A 20,354-nucleotide genomic window follows, 5' to 3' on the forward strand; every position below is an offset into this window, starting at 1 on the left:
CCCCCCCCCCCCCCCCCCCGACGGGGACTGTCTCGGGGACTCAGGACTAGGGGAAGGAGGGAAATGAAGCAGACAGTGATTGCAGTGAGCAGCATAGTGAGGCAGGTCCTGCTCGCCGCGACTACGAACGCTTAGGGAGGGCGGGTGCGCGGACTCCCGCAGCCCCGATTCCTAACTGGGGTTCTGTGCCCTTTGCCGCGCGAGGGTGTGCCCTCTCCCTTTCCCGCGCTCTACTTGGCCGCTGGAGCGCGACCAATCGGCTTCCGCGGTAGGAGAGCAGCCGTCCAATGAGAGCAAAGCGACTCAGGATCTCTCCTTCCTCGGGTCAGGTGCGCGGACAGGCGAATTCCTGGCTGGAGGCAAAGATCCCCCCGGAGTCGCGAGTGCAGGCGAGTGACGGCTAGGTTTGGGACGAATTCTTCTCTTCGGTGAGTTACTCCTTTCGTCCTAGAGCTGACTTAGAGTTTAGAGAAAATTTATCGACAGGGACACGAAGCGGAAAAACCTGAGCCTGGGGGAAGGGGGGCAGAAGAAAGCGTACACCGGGATACCGTTGTTTTCAGAAAGGACTGAGGTCTGTGCCTGGAAACTTAGAACAGAGTAAAATAAAAGGATGCATATTTCTTTTGCAGTGCCCAAGGGGAGAGCAGGTTCTGATTTTAAAAACTGATGTGTTTTTGAAGACCCAACGTTAACTTTATGCAACTGTTTCCTTAGAGGATCAGCCTGTGTCTGAATTCTGTGTGCAGCAAACAGATCATGTCAAATGTGTTTTCCTGAGTGAGCTTCTTTCCAAGATAAAATAGTCAATACTCTAAGTGACAAATGGCACGTTCATCATTAAGAGCGCTGAAGCCATCTACATTCGCACAGCTTGCTAACTACATTAATACGACTTATCTACTCTTTTCATCAACATCAATTTACTGTCCCAGGAAACGTTTGCCTCAAAGACCCAAGCACTCTTCAGTTGAAAATATCAAAGTACAGTTTCCATCCCAAACCTTGAAAATCCTTGCCTGTCATCCACCAATCCCAAACTATCCCCCAGTGCTTCCCCTATCCTAACCAATCCTCCACATTCAAGAGCCGACTTAAACCAGACTTCGAAATCGCAGTAAAGAGCCCAACCTTGCTCTCCCCTTTCTGAGACACGACCAAGATTCTGCTCCCCACGACCTCAAGGAGCAGCAGGCTTAGCTTTGTTTTATCAACAGAGGGTTCTGTCCAGATTTCTGGGAGCCAGCATTTGACATCTTTGGAGGCCTCGCACCACCTAGTCAGTTTCTGCCGCCACAACTCCAGATCAGTGTGTCCCTCTGAGGTCCCCTGAACTTTCTCGCCGGTGCTTTCTGAACCCAAAGGTGGGGAAAAGTGGATCTTGCGTGAGGCGGTTCTGCCCTAGCTTCTTTTCGTTGCCTACCCCAAGTGCTGAGTTTATTTTGCCCTTGAGAGCAAAGAAATCTTTTAAGGAATCCTTTCTTTTGATTATCTGGCCAAAATTTGACCAGGTCTATATTTGACAAAGATCCGCCTTCTTAGCAATACAGCAGCTGGTCTCTACCCTCGTCAGTTGTGTCTGTCCTTGTGTGGGAGACACCTTGTGTAGACTCCCGTGTCTGTTTCTCAAACCGGCCGTGGGGACGGAAGGCGTTGGGAAGGTTTTGTTTCGGGCTGGAGGGACGGAGACAAATACGCTAATACTTTATTCCGGAGACCCCCAACAGCCAGGCCCGCTTCCCAGGGTGTCCAAAGAAGCGAAGACCCAGGGCTGGCGGAGGGGAGAGGTGTGTGGAGGCGGAGGCTGAGGCGGTTAGAGGCCGGGCAGATGTGAAAGTGGAAGGAACCCAAGAGCCCGCCGAGCCCCGGATCGCAAAGGGCGGGGCACCTTCTCGAACCTCCGCCGGGGCCTCGCGCTCCGCCCCCGCTCCCGCTCGCGATCGCGCTCTCCTCCGCCCGCCCAGCTTGCAGGGACGCCCCTCCCAGGCCGGCTTCGCGCTCGGGCTCAGAGGCCGCGGCTTCCTCCAATAAGCACCGACCTCGGCTGGGCGCTGGATTCAAGTCCCGGGTGCTGGCGGCGGGCGAGGAGTGGGTGAGCGCGCGGGAGCCGGAGGGGCTGGGGCGGAGGGGCCGGGGTCTGCCGGCCTGGGCGGGACAGCGCCGCCCACCCGCGGGGCCCAGAAGGCCCGGCTTTGGTTTCCGCGGTGCTGCTTGTCAGGCCCTGTACTTGGGGGAGCGGGGTGGCGGCCTTGCTGGAGGCCTAGGTCAGCCAAGACCCGATCCCTCTCCTACAGTCTGGCTCTCTTCTGCCCACTTGCTCCGGAGAGGAGGGGGAGAAGAGGGAGAGGGGAGGCGGGAGAAGAGGGAGAGAGGAGGGAAAAGAGGAAGAGAGGAAGGGGAGGAGTGAGGGAGAAAGGGGCGGGGAAGAGCTAGAAGGGGGAGAAGGAGAGGGAGGGTGGGGGAGGGAGAGAGGAAGAGAGGAAGAGAGAGATGAGTGCGGGAGGAATTCCAAGGGAGAGCCTGTGGTGGGCAGGAAAGGGACCAAGGACAGGCTGTGCTTCTTTATCTCCTTACGGGAGGACATAGGGCAAGCCCTTCAGCAGAGCCTTCTCCAACTCTGAGAGCTGGAGTAGGTAGGATACCTCGCTAAGGACAGTTCACATTTGCTATGAGGTGGTTCACGCTGGATACTGGAAATGATGCTGAGGAGGGGGGAATGTTGGGGTGTTTTCTTAATCTCTTGCCCCTTTCCACTGTGAATGCTCGAGTTCATCCCAGTGTAGTGCAAAATTCACATTTCTTTCAGTCCATTTCATAGTCCTTTTTTGCTCCATATAATAATCACTCCTAAATCTCCTGGGTTCTCTCTCAGCCCCCTAAGATTGGGTCATCATCAAGGGACACACTGAAACCCCAGATTCTCTTAATTGTTGGGCAGTAAGTTCTTGCCTTCAAGGATCTTACAACACAGCCCAGGGATAGGTATCTATTTCTGTTTCCCCAGGTTCTCTGCCTTTAAAAAGTATCCCTGTGGGGGCTCCTGGGGGGCACAGCGGTTAAGCGTCTGCCTTCGGCTCAGGGCATGATCCCGGCGTTATGGGATCGAGCCCCACATCAGGCTCTTCTGCTATGAGCCTGCTTCTTCCTCTCCCACTCCCCCTGCTTGTGTTCCCTCTCTCGCTGGCTGTCTCTATCTCTGTCGAATAAATAAATAAAATCTCTTAAAAAAAGAAAAAAAAAGTATCGATATTGACTAATAGTAATAGTAGTAATATTTACTGGGCAATCTGTTATGTGCCAGGCGTGGTAATAAAGGCTTTTCATGCGTTGTATTTCTTAATCTTCACGAGGGAGTCGGATTCTACCGCTCCTCCCATCCTGGGGCTGTGGACAATGAGATAGACAGCGGTTCCTTAACACGCCCAAGGTCAGGCAGCCAGTAAATGGTAATCTGACGTTGGAACCCAGGTGGTCTTATAAAAATTCACACGGATGCAGCACCTGCAGATTCTGTACCTCACTTAGACTCACTGCTCATTTTACAAACAGGAGAGTTAGGCTCAGAGACGCCGGACTTTCCTGTGTAGCTCGTTACCAGTGAGGAATGAAGCCACAGGTCCCGCTCCACAGTGAGATGTTTAGAATAGTCATAGTCTTTCGAGAACTTGCCCTGGACAGGAAACAGATGGGCTAGAGTGTAAGCTAACAACATGAAGAAGCAGCCCAGGAGGTGAACGTTCTGCAGACAACTTCTCTGTGCTCGTCAATAAATCAGGGTTTTTTCTAGAATGAAAGAGACTTAAGAGACATCATCATGAAAGACAACCTGTGGACCTCAAGTGGGTCTTCGTCCAAATAAATCAGTGTTGTGATTATGCGAGAAAAAGTGCTTAATTTGTAGAGCTGGAAAGAGATAATTAGGGATAAAATGTCACGATGTATCTAAGTGTAAAATAATCTAGGAAAATAAAAAGGTGATGGAAATTTATCACAAAATGAACAATCATTAACTCCATGTGATAGGCATACGCAGAGTCATTCTCCTCTTTTTGTTGTTGTTCTTATTTGAAAATGTTCATAATCAAAAGTATACTCTCTGGAGCTCTGTGACCTTGAGTAAATAGTTTATAATCTCTCTGGATGCTCAAGTTTTTTATTAGTAAAATGGAACTAAGAATACCGATCATGCAGAGTTGGAAGAATTAAATGAGGTAATTTATTTAAAAAGCACTTAGGAGAGGTCGTAGCATCTCACGTGCATACTCCATTCCTTCGTTGGATCTTTACAAATGTGTCTTTTTTTTTTATTTTGTTTATTTATTTGACAGAGGGAGAGAGAGAGGGTACAAGCAAGGGGAACAGGAGAGGGAGAAGCAGACAATGCAGGACTAGATCCCAGGACCCTGAGATCATGACCTGAGCCAAAGGCAGACTCTTAACCAACTGAGCCACCCAGACGCCCCACAAATGAGTCTTTATCGAGAGCTCGCTACATGCCAGGCATCGTGGTACATGTTGAGATCTGAAAACAAGAGAGCTGCTGCCCTCCATGGCTTTTGTTCTATTTACTGCTAGTGAAGATTTCTCTGTTTTATCTACGTTGTTCATTCTGTTCTGGGCAGACATCAGAGGAAAGACAGAAGGAAAAATATCCCTTTAAACAAAAAAAAAAAAAACCAAGAAGCAACTAAACTTCCTGACTATCTTCCCAGGCAGACTCTCATTCCAAGATTATTTTGTCTTTGCGGTTCTTTTCCCCTCCATTCCCCTCTAATTACGCCGTCCCTGTGCCGTGTCCACCTTAACCGGGGTTAACGTCAGTGTAACTAGCGCACAGTTTTGAATTCTCACACCACAAACCCTTCTGCATTTGAATTCCAGCTCTGCCCCAGGGCTCTGGCCTTGAGGGTCACCTGCCTTCTCTGAGCTACAGTTTCTTCATCTGCAAAAAGCAAAAATACCAGCTTTGCATGGTTTCTGGGGGAATTGGCAATTGGAGATAATTTCTGTCAAGTATTGACGTTAGTACCTGACAGGCAGTGCTCTATAAAAGGGAGCTTTTATCTGCGGGGTGATTGTAGTTGTTGGGTAAACTCCCTACTTGCTAAGTGAACGTCTCTGAAGAGAGGGACGCTAGAGGTGAAGGGGAAGGGGGGGATGTGGGGTGCCCATCAGTGTTATCCTCTACAATTAACATAGCTCTGAGAATACCACTCTAACTTGAACCTTTTTGGAATTAGTGCTTCGGCGGAACTGTGTCTTCATCTTCAAGCCATCATGAGCCCTAAGAAGCGCAGGTCACAGAAGATCGCATTTGATGAGAAGAGTAATATGAAAATCGAGCACTATTTCCCCCAGGTATGTTTGTAAATACCATTTATGGAATATGCCAATATGAGACATAGCCCTCCTGGACACTGGGTGTCACAGCGCTTTCTGCCAAGAAACTACCTCCTTGGGGCGCCTGGGTGGCTCAGTCGTTGGGTGTCTGCCTTCGGCTCGGGGCGTGATCCTGGAGTCCTGGGATCGAGGCCCACGTCAGGCTCTTCCGCTGGGAACCTGCCTCTTCCTCTCCCACTCCCCCTGCCTGTCTCTCTCTCACTGGCTGTCTCTCTCACTGGCTGTCTCTGTGTCAAATAAATAAATAAAATGTTAAAAAAAAAAAAAAAGAAAGAAACTACCTCCTTGTAGGTTGAGGATATTAAGTTAATATCTTTCTCATCCATTTTGTCCTATTTTCTAGTTCTAATAGTTTTAATGCAAATCTTGGCCACATCAAAGCAGCCTGCAATAACAAGCTATTGTAACACTTCCTGAACAACAACAACAACAAATCTACTACAATGTGTTACAGTCAACTATGGAATAAAAAAATCGATACTATTTCGTCGCATGAAAATATCTACTCTCCCAAATGTGGCTAATCTGTTTGACCACAGTAATAACCTACATTTGTACCGTGCTTTCTAGTTTATGAAACAAATTTTAAAATAATCATCCTGATCATAACCTTATTAGGCAGGGAGGGAGGATTTATTATCCTCAGTCTATTTATGCGGAGAGAGAAATGACTCCTTGCTTGAGGCAGAAGTGGAGGGAAGACTTGCACTTACATTTACTGACATTAAGTCAGGGCTCTTTCTAATAAAGGGGCTGTGTTATCATATCAAACCCTCATATTCTTTCCTGAGTCTGAAATGCTCCTTGCATTTATCAAGAAGTGGGCTGAGCATTTGGAGAATTTGAGGAAGCAGCATAAAAGCTTTCGTTTGTTTTCTTTCCTCTGGTTGTCACTAGACTATCCAAGTATCTAGGGAAACCGAGACAAACCTAGTTATGCTTCTCTTTGTCCTGCTTCGTGATAGAGCCAGCGAATAACCATGTACGACCCGGTTCCCTTATTTAAAAATGTCTGTGTCTGCCCCAGAATCTTCTGAATAGTTGGAAATCCATTATAGCCTTCCAACAAGGATGTTTCTGACAACACTGGGCTGAAGCGATATTCTTTGAGAGTTTGTTATGTCGTGCCCAGAGTGAACTTATACTGCGTTATGTTCCTTTTTTTTTTTTTTTGATCCAGAATATTAGCACCATTACAAAGAAGGGAAATAAAAGTTAATCTGTTAATGTGCCAGTCATCGTGCTAGGTTTTGTCACCCATGACGTCACACTGAATCTTTACAACCATCCTGCCTTGTTATTTCCATGACCAGCAAGCGACCTTGCCGCTCTGTGAACTCGTGTCTGTCCACGCCAGTGCCATGATGAATGTGACTTGGGAAAAATGTCTCATTCAGGCATAGAAATCAAATGCTCCTAGTTTTTCAGGGGATTTCTGCTATTTGATGAATCCTCCTTGTGTAAGGTTGTATTCAGAGTTTTAAAGCATTTAACATTTATTTTTAGGTCAATAAAAACGAAGAGAATAATTCCAATATTCCTCAAATGAAGATGGGCTCTAAAAAAGGTCCAAAAGATATAACAAACACCCAGGCTCAAGGACCCAAACACCAGACCGTGCCCCGTAACAAGACAATTTACATCACCTTGGCTGTGAACGCCAGGAAACACGTGCTCACACATAGTGAAGGGGATAGCCTATACGCAGCACTCAACACTCTCAAGGCCGTCAAGAAGGAAATTAAAACTCAGCAGGGCAAAGAAATGCTGGTGCTTGGCACGGAAGGAATTGAAGGGTACCTAAATCTTGGAATGCCCCTCAGTTGCTTTCCTGAAAGCTGCCACGTGCTGATCACATTTGCCCAGAGTCGAAGCAGGCAGAAAGAGGAGAACCCGGTATTTGGCCGGCATGACAAGGCGTCCCCTGACTGTGTCAAATTTTATATTCACGCGATTGGGAAGAGAAAGAAAAAGATAGTTACGTGCAGTCATCTTCACAAAGAAGGGTGCAAACTCTGTGTCTACGCTTTCAAAGGAGAAACCATTAAGGACGCTGTGTGCAAGGATGGCAGGTTTCTCCCCTTTCTGGAGAAAGAGGACTGGAGACTCATCAAAAACCATGACTCCATTCTAGAAAGCTCTCAGACTGTTGACAACCTAGAAGGTAAGCTCTTTGAGGTTGAGGTTGAGACGAGAACGGGCTCTGCAGCAGCTGCTGCTCAGAATTTGGAGTCAGAGGAAAGAAACACCAGTGTGTTGAGAGAAGAAATTGTGGCTCAGTACCCCAGTTTGAAGAGAGAAAGTGAAAAATTCAGAGATACCTTCAAGAAAAAATTGGAAAATAAAAAGAACAAGGCTTCATTATTTCAATTGCATAAAGTACAGTTCGGGAAACTGACAAAAAACTCTACCCCAGTTAAAATGCACAAACTTCTTTCTCATCTCAGTGACTCCGTTGGGTACCTGTCATGGGACAACAATGGAAACAGGGGTTCTGCCACCTGCTTTGTTTTTGATAGGCTGTTCATTTTAACTTGTCGGCACGTAGTAAATGACATCGTGGGAGAAGGAATAGACCCAAGTAAGTGGGCAGACATAATTGGTCAGTGCGTAAGGGTGACGTTTAGTTACGAAGGGCCCCCCGAGAAAGAAGAGAACTGCTTTTTTACTGAGCCTTGGTTTATGGTGTCCAATACAACCCTCGATTATGCCGTTCTGCAACTGAAGGCCAACGGACAGCAAGTACCTTCGGGACTCTATCATAGGATTGCCCCCGCCCCCCTTAGCGGGCTGATATATATCATCGGCCACCCGTATGGAGAGGCAAAGTCTAGTGATGCTTGTACTGTGATCCCTCTGGAGCAGCGAGCAGGGAAAGTTCAGGAACATCCTCAGGCTAGAGGGGGTGGGGGTAGCAGTGACGATATGCAGTATATCCATATGTACACTCAAAGAAGCTTCCAGGACATAGCTCACAATCCCGATGTGATTACCTATGACACCTCCTTTTACTTTGGGGCTTCTGGTTCCCCAGTGTTTGATGCAAAAGGTTCATTGGTAGCCATGCATACCGCTGGCTTCACTTACAAATACCAAATTGGGTTCTCTCATATCATCGAGTTTGGCTGTACTATGGAATCCATCCTCCTTGATATGAAGCAGAACCATGGACAGTGGTTTACAGAAGCATGTATGAATCAGTCGTATACAGAAGTGCGTATGAATCAGCCATATACAGAAGAATGCATAAATCAGCAGGATGTGGAAATGATGAGTGATGAGTATTGAGGATGGTGAGAATTCAGCTTATTTACTCGCTTCAAGGGGATTACCCCTGGGGTTGGTATTCCATAGGCAACGCGTTCCTTTCCTAAATTCCAAAATGGTACTTTCATTTAAAAAATTACTGTTATAGAGAACTTCCAATGCACTACTTCTCGAAACACATGAAGACTGTAATCCTAACAGGTGGGCTGTGAACCCCTTTTTAAAGTCAAGCAATGCAGACGTAGTGAAGAGAAGGGCCATATGCACCCCATTGTTCATAGCAGCATTGTCCACAATAGCTAAATTGTGGAAGGAGCTGAGATGCCCTTCAACAGATGACTGGATTAAGAAGATGTGGTCCATATATACCATGGAATATTACTCAGCCATCAAAAAGAACGATTACCCAACATTTGCAGCAACATGAACGGGACTGGAGGAGATAATGCTAAGTGAAATAAGTCAAGCAGAGAAAGACAATTATCATATGGCTTCACTCGTTTATGGAACATCAGGTGGGCTTTACCATCTCACATCATAACAAGAAGGAAGAGTGGTACAATAAGGTATTTTGAGAGAGGGAGAGAGACGGCATTCACATAGCTTTTATTCCAGTATATTGCTATAATTGTTCTATCTTATTAGGTATTGCTGATCTCTCACTGTGCCTCATTTATACATTAAACTTCATCATAGGTCTGTGTGTAGAGGAAAAAACAGTATATATCGCTTTCAGGCATCCCCTAGGGGTCTTGGAATGTATACCCCGCAGATAAGGGGGAGGCTACTGCATATACGTGTATCTACAAACATTCCTACATGTAACTGTCTGGATGTATAAGAAGTTGGACATGCTTCCCAATGTCTCCCGCTGCAGTCCAGTCCCACGTGGGTCATTTTCGCCGCCTCCCTTGCTCATCGGTGAACTCCCAGTCCAACAGTGAGAAACTGGGCTCTGAACATCCCCCTCCCTCTTAATTGTTTAATTCGGTATTCATGCAAAGCGGCATCAGCATTGTTCACCTTCCCGGGGCGCGAAATAACACGGTCAACTACAGTGCAGCGTGCGTGTACCGTCTCTCTTGCCTCTAGTCTTACAGACTCACTCCCAAAGTGACGGGGGTCAGCACCTGTTCTTCTGTGCCCTTCAGTGAGGTGTTTTGTCCATTTGCAGGGCAGTTAGGTTCTCTTGTCACCGTCTCCGCTCTTTCACCTCTCAACCTAAGTGACATCTACAATTTGCATATATTGGGGCACCTGGGTGGCCCTGTTGGCAAAGCGACCAACTCTTGATTTTGGCGCACGTTGTGGCCGCAGGGTCTCAGGATTGAGCCCTGCATCTGGCTCTGTGCTCAGTGCAGAGTCAGCTTGAGGATTCTCTCCTTCTCCCTCTGCCTCTCCCCCTGCTCATGCTGTCTCTCTCTCAAAATAAATAAATGAATACATCTTTTTTAAAATTTGCATATATCCAGGGTCACTGTCCATGCTGTGAGTTCTGTGGGTCTTACCAAGGGCACAATGTCATGTCTCCACCATCACAATATTGTACAGAATTCTTTCACCACCCTAAAAGCCCCCTGTGCTTCACCTGCTTCTCCCTCCCTCTCCCCTGCACCCCTGGGACCCAGGGATCCTTTGACTGTCTTTATAGTTTTGCCTTTTTCCAGAATGGCACCGGGGTGGAATCATACAGTCTGGAGACTTTTCAGCTTGACTTCTTTCGCTTAGCAATATTCAACTAAGGTTGTGCTGCATTTTGTTGTGGGTTGAGAGCTCATTTATTCTTGCTATTGAACAATATTCTCTTGTATTCACCTTTTGGAACATATCTTAGCTGCTTCAGTGTTTGGTGATTATGAATAAAGCTGCTGTAAGTATTTGTGTACAGACGTGTGTGTGAACCTGAGTTTCCAATTCAGTTGGGTAAATACCTGATTGTGATCACTGGACTGTATGGTAAGATTGTGTTTAACTCTGTAAGAATCTGCCAGACTGTTTTCCAGCGTGGCTGTACCATTTTCCCTTCCCAGCAACAGTGAATGCTTCACATCCTCACTAGCATTTTGTGGTGTCAGGGTTTTGTGGGGGTTTTTTTGTTTGTTTGTTTTGTTTTTGTTTTTTGGACTGTAGGCCTCCTAATAGTGTTGGCATGCCTGGTATTCTTTTGGGGATGATGGGATTTATTCATGAAATGCAGGCTGTCTTGGATGTGTACATACTTACAGTATCAGTCTGGATTCTGTCGGGAGAATAAAGCCACTGAATTACCTTTATAAGACTTTTGGGCTCTGAACTTCTGAAAGGGAGAGAGGAGTCCAGAAACCTAGGGAAATATTAACCAGGACTCTTTCATGGGAAGAAATATATTGATATTTAGGTAACATAACAGAAGAAGTTAAAGGTTGTAGCGGCCTGAACTGTTTCCCAAAAAGATATGTCAAGTCCTAACCATTAGTGATGAGGGAACAGAAGGCTGGCTGAAGACAGAGCAGAAGCTGACACCCTGCACCGCCCCCCCCCCCATGTATGCAACATTCCTGGGCACTAAAACTGCCCTAAAACTAAGGAAAGGACCTGCAGCTCATTGATAGGGACACAGTGATAGTGTAAACAGCCTTGGCTTGACAATAGCAGGGCCTCCAATATCCTGCGAGTCTTCTTTGACAGATGAAGGTACCTGCAGCTCATTGATAAGGACACAGTGATAGTGTAAACAGCCTTGGCTTGATGGTGGTGGGGCCTCCAGTGTCCTGCGAGTCTTCTTTGACATATGAAAGTGCTTTCTCAGCCTCCCTTTTTCCTCACCTCCCCCAACCCCATGGTATATAATCAGCCACCTCTCACAACCCCGGGGGCAGCAGCTCTTTCTGCCCACAGGTCCCGTCCCCGTGCTTTCATAAACCACCAATTTTGCACCAAAGACGTCTCAAGAATTCTTTCTTGGTCGTCGGCTCCGGACTCCACCCCACTGAACCTCACCTGTATTCCACAACCTCATCATCAGTACCTGTGAATATGGCTGTGAATTTTGGGAAATAGAGTCTGCAGATGTAGTTAGATTGAGGATCTCTAGATGAGACCATCCTGGATTTAGGGCCCACCCTAAATCCAATGACTGGGGTCCTTACCAGGGAAAAGAGAGCGAGGTTGAACACAGCCTAGAAAGAAAGCCGTGGGGTGAGGGGTGGAGGAGAAGAAGCAGAAGAAGAGAAGGAAGATGTGCAGATCTGAAAAGCCTGGGATGGGACAGTTGGGGGTGATGGGCCAAAGGAACGGGAGAAAGACCACCGAGCAGATCAGGCTCCCTCCGGGCTGCAGCCCATCTTCGAACCAGTGCCTCCTTTGGGTCCACCTCTCCCTCACGTAGGAGCCACTTGTCACTTGTTCGCCAAGCCCCAGTCCTCTCCAGCCCCTTCCCGGCCTCCACTAAACTTCTTGACTCTGTCCACAATGCTCACTAGAACTTGCTTTGGGACAACCGAAACATTGAAAGTTCATTTGGTCCACCCCAAACCACCCCCAGCTACTCAAAACCAAAAATAAAAGCATTTCCTCTCTCTCCTCACCTCTGATGCCCTCTCTCCTCTCTACCAAAACCTCAAAGCTGCTTTTGGAGAAAGACAATTAGAGATGAAGCTGACATCACCCTGTCCCCAAAGGGGACCAAAGGCCATACACACTTCTGTAAATACAGGAGGAAGGACCCAAACTTGCGGCCAAATCATGAAACTACCTTTTCCCAGAAGAGGAAAAGGTTTGGGGCACAGGGGTGAGGGGTGGCGCTGAAGCAGCTTGTGTAGGGGCACAAAGGGGTCCCTGGGCCTTGACGCTCACCAGACACCGAGAGGTACTCGGAGTGGAACTATTTCTGGGGCTTCGGTGCTGACCCCTGAGACTGACAACTCTGTGTTCTCTCCTCCCCTGCCCTCTCTTTCCACCCTCCATAAACCTACCGCACCACCCTGAACTTCCCAGGGCTCCTCCATGGAGCCCTTGATTTGCATTGCACTGGAATGGGAGGAAAGGCCCTCTGAACCAAGTAATGGGGCTTAGGCAAGACTGAGGTGGGGAAGGAAAACTGAAGCGTTACTGTGGATGTTTTTTTGGGTGGATTCAATGGATTGCTGTTGGGGAGTTGATAAGGAACTGTTTCATGTTGGACATGTAGCTTGTCCCCAAACCATTTCTCTGCCCCCTTTGACGAGTCCAGAATTTCCAAAGAAGAAAGGAAAATCCCAGTTTTGGTTAACTACGGAAAGCCCGCTGGAGCGCGCAGAGAGGCCGGTTCCTGGTGCAACATCGCCACCTGCTGGACGCAGCTAGTAGCGCACCCCTTCTAAGCGAAGGCAGCCATTGACCTGTTGCTAAGCCCTGTTGAAACTGACTTCCGGACCTGAGGCTGTCTCTTTCACCTGGCAGCTCCTCCTTAGGGCAGTTCGACTCAGACTCATTTACTAACAAAGGAAGGATCCAAAGGCCTTGCTAGTCAAATACAAATGGTATGTATACTCAGGGCCTCCCCCAGCCTTTCTCTGGCTTCTTGCAGTTTACATGAAAAAGTGGCAATTGCTTTATCACCTGCATCAACACCGGGATATTGTGGTTTTCCTCCCGGGGAGGGAGTCTCCCTATCTTCCGACAGAATGCAATCAGATCATCTTCATTCAATCGGGCACAAAACTGAGAAGAGACTGAGGCACAGAAGGCTCTGTCGACCTCTGGTCTGCTCCACTTCCAGAATTTAGTCCCCACCGAGAGCTAGGGATGTTTCTTAATGCCCCATGTCCCCTTTTCAAATCCTGAAGTCCAGTTTTTATCTCATCAGCACTAGAGTCCTTAGAGAACTCCGCCCCCATTTTTCATTGACTTCAGCGGGGGAGGGCATGAATATAGAGTGTAGTCCTTAAGGATCTAAAGAATATAGGAAAAGTGGCCCCTGTCATATATACATTTAATTTGTTAGTTGACCCCTGCAGAAAAATAGTAAGTCTAAAGAACAGCCGTTGACTTCTGCAAAGTCAAACCAAGGGGTAGGCCGGTGTGCCAGATCTGTGATATCACAGTGCTAGAGGAAATTGGCACTGCCCCAGGTACACGGTGTGTGGCCATTGACTGGATTAATGTGTTCTTTTCTGTCACTATCAGAAAAGGGGATCCATAAGCAGTTCAACTCACATGGAACAGATGACACTATATACTTTTTTAGTTTCGCCCAAGACTATACTAACACTCTCCTCTTTTGATACAATATAGATAGAAAAAGTCTGGGCTATTTATACTTCCTGCAGACCATCACATCAATCCACTCTGTCAATGACATCATGCTACTCAGGCCAGATGAGCAAGAAGTAGCCAGTACATTTAGAGGTCATGGTAGACACACATTTCAAATGATAGGAGATCAAGTCTACGAAGAATCAGCAGCCCACTAAATCAGGGCTGTGCCAGGACATCTCATCCAAAGCAAGAGATAAGTTATTGAATCTCGTGTACCTCGCTATGAAGAAGGGGGTACACTGCCTCTTGGGTTTCTGAAGGGAGCATATTCCATACCTCCCTGTACCGCCTTAGCCCATTTACAAGGGTGACAGGCAGGCTTTCCATGAAGCTCTGATTAGTAAAGGGTTCTGCAGACCTTGGCTACGGTGAAAAAACAAACAGTGCTGGAACTTGGACGGTGCAGCCTAGCTGAACCTGTGACGTTACAAGTGTCAGATGAGGGCAAAGATACCACATGGAGTTTATGGCAAACCCAAGGGGGAGAATCACAAGATAGACGCCTGGGGTTTTGCAGCAAGATCATGTCATTTGCAGTGGAGAATTGTACGCCTTTTGCATAGCAACTCCTGGTGTACTACTGGGCCCTGTTAACAGGGGAACATCTGATCTTGAGACATCAAGTGACCATGCATCCAGAACGGTCCATTATGTGGTGAGTTCCCTGAGATTTCCCAAGTCGTAATGTCAGGTGTGGCCAGAAAGTGTCTCTTGGAAGATGAAAGTGGGACACCCAGCACAGAGTATGAGCAGGACGAAAGATGACAAGTGAGTTGAGTGGGCAATGTGGAGAGCATCCCTACGAAGACGGCACATCCCAATTCCTGGACCCTGTGAATATGTTAAATTACATGGCAAAGGGCAAATGTAGGGCATCCCTAACTGGCCCTGTTAGCTTCTGAGCTCCCTGTTGGCCAAGACTGCGACAGGGCGCAAGTTCAGGAGGGTCACAAAGACCACCTTTAGGTTCACTCATTTTATAAAAGATCCACAGAAGTCAGAAAACTGTTACGTTCATGGTTATGGTTTCCTACAGTGAAAAAATACAGATTAAAATCAGCAGAGGAGAGAGATTTATTCCAGACACGCAAGGCTGGTTCAACCTTAAAAAATTAATTGATCATTGATGTAATGACATCAGCAGGGTAAAGAAGAAAAATGATATGATCATATCAATAGATTCAGAAAACGCATTTGACAAATTCCAATACCCATTTGTAAAAACTCTCAGCAAACTAGGAATAGTGGGGGAACTTCTTCAGGTTGATAAAGAACATCTACAAAAACCTACAGCTAACATACTTCATGGTGAGAAACTTGATGCTTCCTGCTAAGATCAGAAACAAGGCCAGGATGTCTGCTCTCACCCCTTCAGCATCACCCGGAAGTCCTACCCAATGCAATTTGACAAGAAAAGGATGCAAAAGTGGTACTAATTGGAAAGAAAGAAATAAAATTATCTTTATTCACAGATGACAATGATTGTCTATGTACTATGTATAAAATCCCAAAGAATCATCAACAACAAAATCTCCTAGAGCTAATAAGCAATAGTAACATTGTTATCACTGTGTGTACACAGTTACTATGTGGTTTCTTATACACCAGCAATGAACAATTGAAATTTAAAACACAATACAGTTTACTAATGAACTACAGAATTCTACCAAACTTTTATTTTATTTTTTTTTATTTTTAAGATCTTATTTATTTATTTGACAGAGAGAGAGACTGCCAGTGAGAGAGGGAACACAAGCAGGGGGAGTGGGAGAGGAAGAAGCAGGCTCCCAGCAGAGCAGGGAGCCCAATGCGGGGCTCGATGCAGGGCTTGATGCGGGGCTCGATCCCAGGTCCCTGGGATCACGCCCTGAGCCGAAGGCAGACGCTTAACAACTGAGCCACCCAGCAGCCCCGAATTCTACCAAACTTTTAAAGAAGAATTAACACCAATATATACAACCTTTTCCAGAAAGTAGAAGAGGGTGGAATGCTTCATTTTGTAAAGCTGGTATTATCCTGATATCAAAACCATACAAAGATGAGAGAGAGAGAGAGAGAACTATAAACCAATACCTTTCATAATTTTATGCCCCAAAAGCCTCAAAATATTAACAGTTAAAATCCAGCAATATATTAAAGCATTACTCACCATGACTAAGTGGAGTTTATTTCAAGGCTATAAATCTGGTTCAATATTTGAAAACCAATCGATGCAATCTACCATATTAACAGACCAAGGAAGAAAAGTGACATGAACATATCAATCGATGCAGAAAAAAAAATCTGACAAAACTCAGTCAATGTTCGTGACCAAAAAAAACCTCTTAGAAAAAGAGGGATAGAGGAGAACTTCTTCAACCTGATAAAGAACACTTGAAATAAACAACTAGTGGGGTGTCTGGGTGGCTTAACTGGTTAATCATGGGACCCTTGATTTTGGCTCAGTTTGTGATCTTATGGTCATGAGACTGAGCCCCACAGCAAGCTCCACACTGGCTGTGGAGTCTGCTTAAGATTCTCTCTCTCCCCCTCTGCCCCCCCCTTAAAAAAGAAAGAAAAAAGAAAGAAACAACTACACCTGATATCATATTTAACAATGAAAAACTAAATGCTATATCCCTACGATCAGGAACAAGGTGCAAGAGTGCTCATTCTCACCACCATATTCAACATAGCACTGGAAATTCTTAAGAATTATAATATGGTAAGAAAGGGGGACACCTGGGTGGCTCAGTTGTTAAGCGGCTGCCTTTGGCTCAGGGCTTGATCCTGGCGTTCTGGGATCAAGCCCCACATTAGGCTCCTCCACTGGGAGGCTGCTTCTTCCTTTCCCACTCCCCCTGCTTGTGTTCCCTCTCTCGTTGGCTGTCTCTCTCTCTGTCAAGTAAATAAATAAAATCTTAAAAAAAAAAAGAATTATAATATGGTAAGAAAGAGAAACAAAAAGCAAAAAGGTCAGAAAGGAGGAAATAAAATAGTCCCATTTTCAGACAGTGAATTCCAAGTAATCTGCAAAAAAGCTCCTAGACCGACACTTGGACTCATATAAGGTCACAAGATACCAGGTAAACATACAAAAATCCTTTGTATTTCTACATAGCAACAAACATGTGGACAATAAAATGAAAAATACGATGCCACTTACATGCATTTCCTCCCAAAACAAAATACTTGGACATAAGTTTAACAAAACATGCACTGCACATGTCTACTGAAAGCTGCAAAACACTAATAAAATAAATCAAAAATCTAACTGGACAAGCATATTGTGTTCCTGGATTTGAAGACTCAGCATAGTGAAATGATTGATATACAGCTTCAGTGCAATTCCTTAAAAAAAATCCCAGCACATAATTTTGCAAGTAATTTTGCGCATAGAGACAAGATTATTCAAACATTGATATGGAAATCAAAAGAACTGGAATAACTAAAACAATTTTGAAAGAGAAGAATGAAGTAGGAGGAACCAGTCTACCAGTTTATAACAAGGCATCATACAGCTTCTTCATCAACACTGTGGCCCTGGTGGAAAGACAGACACACAGAGAACAGAGGAACAGAACAGAGAAACCAGAAACAGAGCCACATATATATGCCCGTCTGATTTTTGAGAAAGATACAAAAGCAATTCAAAGCAGGGAGGATAGCCTTTTCAACAAATGGTGCTGAAACAATTGAACATCAAAAGAAAGAAAGAAAGAAAGAAAGAAAGAAAGAAAGAAAGAAAGAAAGAAAGAGGAAAAAGAAAAAAGAAAGGAAGGAAGAGAGGATGGAAGGAGGGAAGGGGGGAGGAAGGGAGGAAGGAAGAAAGGGAGGAAGGAGGAAAGGAAAGAAGGAAGGAAGGAAGGAAGAAGGGGAAAAAAGAAGAAATTCAAGCTAAACTTCATTCTCATACAAAAATTAACTCAAAATGGATCATAGATTTTAAACATAAAACTGCCAGGCGAAAACACTCAAATCCTAGGACTAGCCAAAGAATTCCTAGTATTAACATAGAAAATAGAAACCATAGAAGGAAAGTTCGGTAAGTTGGACTTCTTCAAAATTAAAAATATTCGCTTGTGAAAGACCCCACAAAAAGGGTGAAAAGACAAGCTACGGATGGAGAGAAAATATTTACAAACCACATATCCACCAGAGAGTTATTAGGGTTATATATATATCAAGAACTCTCAAACTGCAACATTAAAAAATATTAATGGCAAAAGGCATGAACAAACATTGCATTAAAAAGGATATATAGATGCCAAAAAAAAATAAACATAGGACTTTGTAATTGTACTCCTGAGCATTTATCACAAAGAAATGGAAACTTTATGTTTGTGCAAAACCTGGTATACGAACGTTCATAGCAGCTTCATGCATAAGGGCCCAAACTAGAAACAACCCTATGTCCTGCAGCGGGCGAGCACTACAGTACACTTGTACCGTGCAATGCTATTTACAATAAAAAGGAACAAACTTGATACGCACAACAATCTTGATGAATCTTTAGAGAATTATGCTGAGTAGGAAAAACTAGGCCCCAAACATTATGTAGTCTATGATTCCATCTACATAACATTCCTAAAATGACAAAATTATAGATTGGGGCATCTATTAGTGATTGCCAGGGGTTAAGGACAGCATGGTAGGGGAGGATTGGTTGTGGCTATAAAAGGGCCACACAGTGGATCCTCGTGGTAACAGAAATGTGTATTGTATACACTTGTATACAAAGTCTATATTTTGTCTATATATGATACAATGATATATCAATAAAGGAGCAGAATTATGATGATTCTATATCTTGACTGTGTCAATATCAGTAGTGATACAGTATAATACTTTTTAAAAAGATGTTATTAATGTTATTATTTTAAAATAATCTCTATACCCAACGTGGGGCTCGAACTTAAAACCCTGAGATCAAGTCAAACACTCTACGGACTGAGTCAGCCAGGCACCCCATGTAGGATACTTTGCTAAGTATGGTTTTGTAAAATGTTACCTTTGGGTAACATGGCGGAAAAGGTACATGGGATCTGTCTGAATTCTTACAACTACCTGTGAATGTATAATTATTTAAAAATAATTTAAAGAGAAGGCAATGCAACTTCTGTCTGGCTCTTCCTATTGGGTCATACTCATTTGAACCCAACCTCTACGCTGTGAAGAAGCCAATCAGCAACATAGGCCACGTGTAGGCGGTTGGGCAGGTAGCCGCAGCTGAATTCCCGGATGACAGCCAGTATCAAGCACTAGATGGGAACGAGCAAGCCTGCCCATGATTCCAGCCCCCAGCCATCCCTCCAGCTGTCTTGAGCTCCCTGTGGAGCAGAGACTAGCCGTCCTCATTAAGCCCTCACCAAATTGCAGATTCATGTGCCAAATAAATGCTTGTTGCTGTTTTCAGCCACTTGTATGGTATTTGATACAGAGCCATAGGTAACTGGAAGAAAAGAATGACTTTTGCCTATGAACATGCCGCAGAAAAAGAGAATGCCTTTTTCATTCCAACTTAGTGTTAAGTCATGATAACACTTTTTGACGTATCATCAGATGATACCTTTGAACAAGTCGGACTGGCTTCATTCCAATCAGTCTCAATTAGTAAGGTTTTATTACAGCTGCTGTACTTCAAATTACAAATTGGCCACCTCACTTGGTTAAAGATTAGTATGCCACTTGGGAACGGGAGGCAATCGGGGAGACATAGTTTGGATACTAAAATAAAATGTCTGAGGTTTTCAGGGGTTTATGGTACAGATTATTTGAAATTAGATCGTCTTGGGAGATCTGAGAAATGTATACACGAATACATTACTATTATTGTTGACACATAATTATAAATTATGATTGCCAAGTGGGTTGTTATAAATCATAAATCATCATAGCTTATCAAAAATACACATACCTTATAACCGTAACTGATGGTTGATGCCATCTATATATTCACTTCCTCTTACAAATGAATCAGGCTAGATACAAACCCTCTCTTGTGTCATTAGGCATTTTTGTTCTGTTGTAATACACTGCCATCTTTCACATAGCAGATACAAGAAGACCAGACACAGAATGAAGCTGGACATAAGTAAGAGCCAGTGTCTTCCCACTTCCTACTCACCTTTCAAATGGCTGGTCTAACATTTGCTGGTAGCCCTCTCCTCTGGGTTAGGCGTTTTCTGCTTGCAAATTTCTGGATTGAGCCGGTGAGGCTCTGTTTTCTTCCCGGTACTTCCAGCATCCCCTTCAAACAATACTGATAGTTCTGGATCTATACTTATCCAGACCACAAGAAAGTTTCCAGAGTCTTCATACTCTTGGTCTTATGACTAGAAATAAAAATAGCTCAATAACGCTTTAGATTACCTTTTCTTTACTTCGACTTTTGTTCTTGCAGAATACCCTATCCTCATGTTTACCTTCCC

The 20,354-nt window shown here is 45.0% G+C and overlaps 1 protein-coding gene across 2 annotated transcripts; it reads left to right on the forward strand.

The window, feature by feature from the left end:
* The first annotated feature begins 61 nt into the window (after positions 1-61).
* On the forward strand, positions 62-8,978 carry FAM111A (FAM111 trypsin like peptidase A). 2 transcript variants are annotated; one of them, XM_008694171.2, is made up of 3 exons: positions 62-428; positions 5,241-5,358; positions 6,907-8,978. In XM_008694171.2, exons 2-3 carry the CDS (start codon positions 5,278-5,280, stop codon positions 8,686-8,688), a joined length of 1,863 nt encoding a protein of 620 aa, XP_008692393.1. In that variant the 5' UTR covers positions 62-428; positions 5,241-5,277; the 3' UTR covers positions 8,689-8,978. The 2 variants fall into 2 exon arrangements, with proteins under 2 accessions (XP_008692393.1, XP_040495071.1); XM_040639137.1 differs by lacking the exon at positions 62-428 and adding an exon at positions 1,975-2,092.
* The last annotated feature ends 11,376 nt before the right edge of the window (positions 8,979-20,354 follow it).

Source organism: Ursus maritimus, unplaced genomic scaffold (genome assembly GCF_017311325.1).
Source record: "Ursus maritimus isolate PB19 unplaced genomic scaffold, ASM1731132v1 scaffold_23, whole genome shotgun sequence".
In the NCBI taxonomy this organism is placed as follows: Eukaryota; Metazoa; Chordata; class Mammalia; order Carnivora; family Ursidae; genus Ursus; species Ursus maritimus.

Coding starts and splice junctions, on each gene's coding strand:
- FAM111A (XM_008694171.2), top strand. CDS start 5,278: ATGAGCCCTAAGAAGCGCAGGTCACAGAAGATCGCATTTGATGAGAAG. Junction 5,359..6,906: donor TCGAGCACTATTTCCCCCAG/GTATGTTTGTAA, acceptor ATTTATTTTTAG/GTCAATAAAAACGAAGAGAA.